Source organism: Leucoraja erinacea, unplaced genomic scaffold (assembly GCF_028641065.1).
Source record: "Leucoraja erinacea ecotype New England unplaced genomic scaffold, Leri_hhj_1 Leri_51C, whole genome shotgun sequence".
In the NCBI taxonomy this organism is placed as follows: Eukaryota; Metazoa; Chordata; class Chondrichthyes; order Rajiformes; family Rajidae; genus Leucoraja; species Leucoraja erinaceus.
The window spans coordinates 259,549-265,548 of record NW_026576421.1 but is presented as its reverse complement, the minus strand read 5'-3'; the positions used below and the strand labels follow the sequence as shown (position 1 = coordinate 265,548).

At 53.0% G+C, this 6,000-nt stretch overlaps 1 protein-coding gene across 1 annotated transcript in view; it reads right to left on the bottom strand.

Annotated features, from left to right (window-relative positions):
- The window catches only part of dnah2 (dynein, axonemal, heavy chain 2), a 130,114-nt gene that overhangs the window by 19,807 nt on the left and 104,307 nt on the right, over positions 1–6,000 (bottom strand). Inside the window, 4 exon segments of the mRNA XM_055630719.1 lie at positions 1,680–1,830; positions 3,563–3,629; positions 4,390–4,538; positions 5,712–5,837. Coding sequence (XP_055486694.1) covers positions 1,680–1,830; positions 3,563–3,629; positions 4,390–4,538; positions 5,712–5,837 — 493 coding nt within the window.

Genomic DNA, 6,000 nt, shown 5'->3' with positions numbered 1-6,000 from the left:
TCCCCAGTCATCCATGCAGGCTCTGCTTTGGTCTGGACCTTCCCATACCTCTTGCTTCCCTCCCCTTGACTCTCCGTCTGATGAAGGGTCTCAACATGGCTGATTGGGGATGATCAGCCATGATCACATTGAATGGCGGTGCTGGCTCGAAGGGCTGAATGGCCTCTACTCCTGCACCCGTTGTGTATTGTCTATTGTCCCCACCCAAAACGTCACCTATTCCTTTTCTCCAGAGATGCTGCCTGACCCGCTGTTACTTTAGCATTTGGTGTAGTTTACTAACCAACTTTAGTTTAGCTTAAGAAGGAACTGCAGATGCTGGAAAAATCGAAGGTAGACAAAAATGCTGGAGAAACTCGGTGGATGAGGCAGCATCTATGGAGCGAAGGAAATATGTGACGTTTCGGGTTGAGACCCTTCTTCAGACTTAGTTTAGTTTAGTTCAGATCAGTTTATTGTCATGTGACCAGAAAGACTGGATAGACTTGGTTTATACTCTCTAGAATTTAGGAGATTGAGGGGGGATCTTATAGAAACTTACAAAATTCTTAAGGGGTTGGACAGGCTAGATGCAGGAAGATTGTTCCCGATGTTGGGGAAGTCCAGGACAAGGGGTCACAGCTTAAGGATAAAGGGGGAAATCCTTTAAAACCGAGATGAGAAGAACTTTTTTCACACAGAGAGTGGTGAATCTCTGGAACTCTCTGCCACAGAGGGTAGTCGAGGCCACAGTTCATTGGCTATATTTAAGAGGGAGTTAGATGTGGCCCTTGTGGCTAAGGGGATCAGCGGGTATGGAGAGAAGGCAGGTACAGGATACTGAGTTGGATGATCAGCCATGATCATATTGAATGGCGGATGGTGCAGGCTCAAAGGGCCGAATGGCCTCTACTCCTGCACCTAATTTCTATGTTTCTATGTTTCTATGTGTACCGGGGTGCAGTGAAAAGCTATTTCTTGTGCTTATCCAGTATACAGAAAGACAATACATGATTACAATCGGGCATGGATACGGGATGAAGGCTATAACGTTTGATGCACAGTAAAGATAGTCTGTGTCTCCAATGAGGTAGATAGATGGTAGGTCAAGGCCATTCTCTAGGTGGTGATAGGATTGATATCACCCCCATAGTAGGGGAGTCAAGAAGCCGAGGATATAGGTTTAAGGTGAGAGAGGGAAGCTGTTCACACGGGGTTGGCGGGTACAAACTTAGAATAAAGGGGAGGCCATTTAAGACTGAGGTGAGAAAAAACTTTTTCACCCAGAGAGTTGTGAAATTTGTGGAATTCCCTGTCACAGAGGGCAGTGGAAGCCAAGTCACTGGATGGATTTAAGAGAGAGTTAGATAGAGCTCTAGGGGGCTAGTGGAGTCAAGGGATATGGGGAGATTGCAGGCACGGGTTATTAATTGGGGACGATCAGCCATGATCACAATGAATGGTGGTGCAGGCTCGAAGGGCCGAATGGCCTCCTCCTGCACCTATTTTCTATATATGGAATTATGGAATGAGCTGCCAGAGGGGATCGCTAAGAGAGGTACCATAATAACATTTAAAATACACTTGGATGGGATAGATATGGGCCTGTTTGCGGGTAGGTGGGACTAGTTGAGATGGGGCTGGCATGGATGAGTTGGGCCGAAGGGCTGTGTGTCGGTGTGATGGATCACCGTACAGACCTACTGTGGTGACTGATTTGTTGAGGATGGGGCCCAGTGATGGGTCGAGCTCTTCTTGCACGTTCTGCAGGAGGACCGGCGAACCGAACTGTACTCCGTTCTCCAACACACGCATGTAGTCACTCATCTGGAAATCTATCAGCTTCAGCCCCTGTGGAGGAGGCAGCAACGGGGTTAGTGTGTGTGTGTGTGTGTGTGTGTGTGTGTGTGTGTGTGTGTGTGTGTGTGTGTGGTGTGTGTGTGTGTGTGTGTGTGTGTGTGGTGTGTGTGTGTGTGTGTGTGTGTGTGTGTGTGTGTGTGTGTGTGTGTGTGTGTGTGTGTGTGTGTGTGCGTATGTGTGTGTGTGCGTATGTGTGTGTGTGTGGTGTGTGTGTGTGTGTGTGTGTGTGTGTGTGTGTGTGTGTGTATGTGTGTGTGTGTGTGTGTGTGTGTGTGTGTGTGTGCGTATGTGTGTGTGTGCGTATGTGTGTGTGTGTGTGTGTGTGTGCGTATGTGTGTGTGTGTGAGTATGTGTGTGCGTATGTGTGCGTATGTGTGTGTGCGTATGTGTGTGTGTGTGTGTGCGTATGTGTGTCTGTGTGTGTGCGTATGTGTGTGTGTGCGTCTGTGTGTGTGTGTGTGTGTCTGTGTGTATGCGTGTGTGTGTGTGTGTGTGTGTGTGTGTGTGTGTGTGTGTGTGTGTGTGTGTGTGTGTGTGTGTGTGTGTGTGTGTGTGTGTGTGTATATGTGTGTCCAAGACTGCAAGAAATCACAGAAAGTTGTAGATGTAGCCCAGTCCATCACACACACAGACCACACTCCCCATCATTGTAGATGTAGCCCAGTCCCACACACACCACACTCCCCACCATTGTAGATGTAGCCCAGTCCCACACTCCCCACCATTGTAGATGTAGCCCAGTCCATCACACACACAGACCACACTCCCCACCATTGTAGATGTAGCCCAGTCCACACACACACCACACTCCCCACCATTGTAGATGTAGCCCAGTCCCACACTCCCCACCATTGTAGATGTAGCCCAGTCCATCACACACACAGACCACACTCCCCACCATTGTAGATGTAGCCCAGTCCCACACACACCACACTCCCCACCATTGTAGATGTAGCCCAGTCCCACACTCCCCACCATTGTAGATGTAGCCCAGTCCATCACACACACCACACTCCCCACCATTGTAGATGTAGCCCAGTCCATCACACACACACTCCCCACCATTGTAGATGTAGCTCGGTCCGTGTGGGGACAAGGATGAAGGAAGGGTGGGGAGGTTTGCTATGATGTAAGTGAGGAGAGGCAGTGCAGTGTGTGAGTTGCAGTGCCAGTTATAAGCAGCAGATGGTGGTGTGCCCTCTCCGTAATGTCCCTGCTCTGAGCTCAGGGTCTGGGCTGGAATGCATCCAGCTCACTCCGTGACAACCCAGCGTTGAATCTCACTCCTCAACTCATTCCTGTGAAGGATGGATGTAAATGTACTTTTTAACCATATGCTTCTCCAGGTTAAATATCCACAAGGTAGACAAAAATGCTGGAGAAACTCAGCGGGTGCGGCAGCATCTATGGAGCAAAGGAAATAGACCCGAAACGTTGCCTATTTCCTTTGGGTTTCGACCCGAAACTTTGCCTATTTCCTTCGGGTTTCGACCCGAAACGTTGCCTATTTCCTTTGCTCCATAGACGCTGCTGCACCCGCTGAGTTTCTCCAGCATTTTTGTGTACCTTCGATTCTCCAGCATCTGTAGTCCCAACTTAATATCCACAAGCCAACAGTATGAACAGTGAATTCTCGGGTTTTAGTGTGGTTTGGTTTAGGTGCTTATCTCTACGGTAAACTAAACTAAATGACAGCCAGGGTTGGGACAGATGCCGCACCTACCTTGAGATTCTCCATGTTCTTGATCCACTTCAGTGCTTGGCCCTGTGGGTCGACCATCAGAGGCCACCTGTGGGAGGAGGCAAGAGAGCAGGCGATAGCAGACACGTTATGCAGACACGTGAGGCTGCTTCGAGACACAGGGAGGAAACCGTCCCTTCAGCCCAACGAATGCACGGCCCGCAGTGATCACCCGCACACTAGAGCTATGTTATCCCACTTTTACATCCGACACACTTGGGGAGAGTTTACAGAAGCCAATTAACCTACAAACCTCCAGCGGAGGTGGGCTGAAGGGCCCGTTTCCACACTGTATCACTCTGTGACTGGTGTAGCTGGGACATGTTGGGCTGGTGTAGCCGGGACATGTTGGGCTGAGGGCCTGTTTCCGTGACTCTGTGACTAGTGTAGCTGGGACATGTTGGGCTGGTGTGGGACATGTTGGGCTGGTGTGGGACATGTTGGGCTGAGGGCCTGTTTCCACCCTGTATCACTCTGGGACTAGTGTAGATGGGACATGTTGGGCTGGGTGTGGGCAAGTTTCCGTGACTCTGGGACTAGTGTAGCGGGGACATGTTGGGCTGAAGGGCCTGTTTACACACTGTATCACTCTGTGACTGGTGTAGCTGGGACATGTTGGGCTGGTGTAGCCGGGACATGTTGGGCTGAGGGCCTGTTTCCGTGACTCTGTGACTAGTGTAGCTGGGACATGTTGGGCTGGTGTGGGACATGTTGGGCTGAAGGGCCTGTTTCCACACTGTATCACTCTACGAGTGGAGGAACGACACGTTAGGCTGCATCGACCACAGCGGAGGTGGCTGCCACTGTACCTGTTGCCCCTGGTCACGATGACTCCGTTCTCGGTGGAGAAGGCATCTGTCGGCAGCCCCTGGATGTTCCAGTCTCGCACCGTGGTCGGGTTGGAGAGGAAGTGCGCAAAGTCAAACTCGGGCGAGTACGGGACGGCCCGGATATTCACCTGTGGGCAACGGCACGGGGGGGGGAGTGTGACCTCAACACCTCACCTGGAGCAGGAACAAGACCCCCTCCTCCCACCCTCCCCCTCCTCCCGACCCCCTCCTCCCGACCCCCTCCTCCTGACTCCCTCCCTTTCTCTCCATTCCCCCCCTCTCCTCCCTTCCCCCTCCCCTTTCTCCCATTCCCCCCCCCTCTCCACCTCCCCCTCCCCTCCCCCCTCCTCCAAACCCCCTCCTCCCACCCTCCCCCTCCCGACCCCCTCCCCTATCTCCCAACCCCCCCCCCCTCTCATCCTCCCACCCCTTTACCCTCTCCTCCCCCTCCCCAAGAAAGAGATAGATAGATTCTTGATTAGTACAGGTATCAGGGGTTGTGGGGAGAAGGCAGGAGAATGGGGCTAGGAGGGAGGGGTAGACCAGCCATGATTGAATGGTGGCATAGACAAGATGGGCCGAATGGCCTAGTTCTGCTCCTATCATTCACTTTCCCAACTATTGGCTGGGCTAGCCTTGGTGCCTAGAAGAGGGAGAGAGGGAGCGAGGGAGAGGGAGAGAGGGAGACAGGGAGAGAGAGAGGGAGAGAGGGAGAGAGGGAGAGAGGGAGAGAGGGAGATAGGGAGAGAGGGAGAGAGGAGAGAAGGAGGGAGAGAGGGAGAGAGGGAGGGAGAGAGAGAGGGGAGAGTGAGGAGAGAGGGAGAGAGAGAGAGAGAGAGAGCTGGGGGGAGAGGGAGGGAGAGAGGGAGGGGGAGAGGGAGAGGAGGGGAGAGGGAGGGAGAGAGAGGGAGAGAGAGGAGGGAGGGAGAGAGAGGGAGAGAGAGAGAGAGAGAGAGAGAGAGAGAGGGAGAGAGGGAGAGAGAGAGGGAGAGAGAGAGAGAGAGAGAGAGAGAGAGGGAGAGAGGGGGAGAGAGAGGGGGAGAGAGAGAGAGAGAGAGAGAGAGAGAGAGAGAGAGAGAGAGAGGAGAGAGAGAGGGAGAGAGAGGGAGGGGGAGAGGGAGAGAGGGAGGGAGAAGGAGAGAGAGAGGGGGAGAGAGGGAGGGAGGGGAGAGGGGGAGAGGGGGAGAGGGAGAGAGGGAGAGAGGGAGAGAAGGAGGGGGAGAGGGAGAGGGAGGGAGAGGGGGAGAGAGAGGTGGGGAGAGGGAGAGAGGGAGAGAGGTGAAGGTCAGGCTCTCACTCACCTCCTTCATCCAGATGTCGGCAACAATATCCTCGCGATAGTTGGACAGGAACGGGCCCATGTAGGAGAGGAAGGCAGATGCCAGCAGACAGTCGCCAACCAAGTAGCCCATGTCAGTGTCCAGCCCCTGGCACAGAGTAGAGACATGGCACGGGGTGAGGTGTTGAACGACAGATGTAACCACCTGGGCAGTTTGATTTCTCTAACTCCTGTACTCCCTCTCCCACCCAAGTTGCACCAGCTTCTCGTTCTCACCCAGCAAACAGCCAACAACGGCCAGTTTCCTTTAT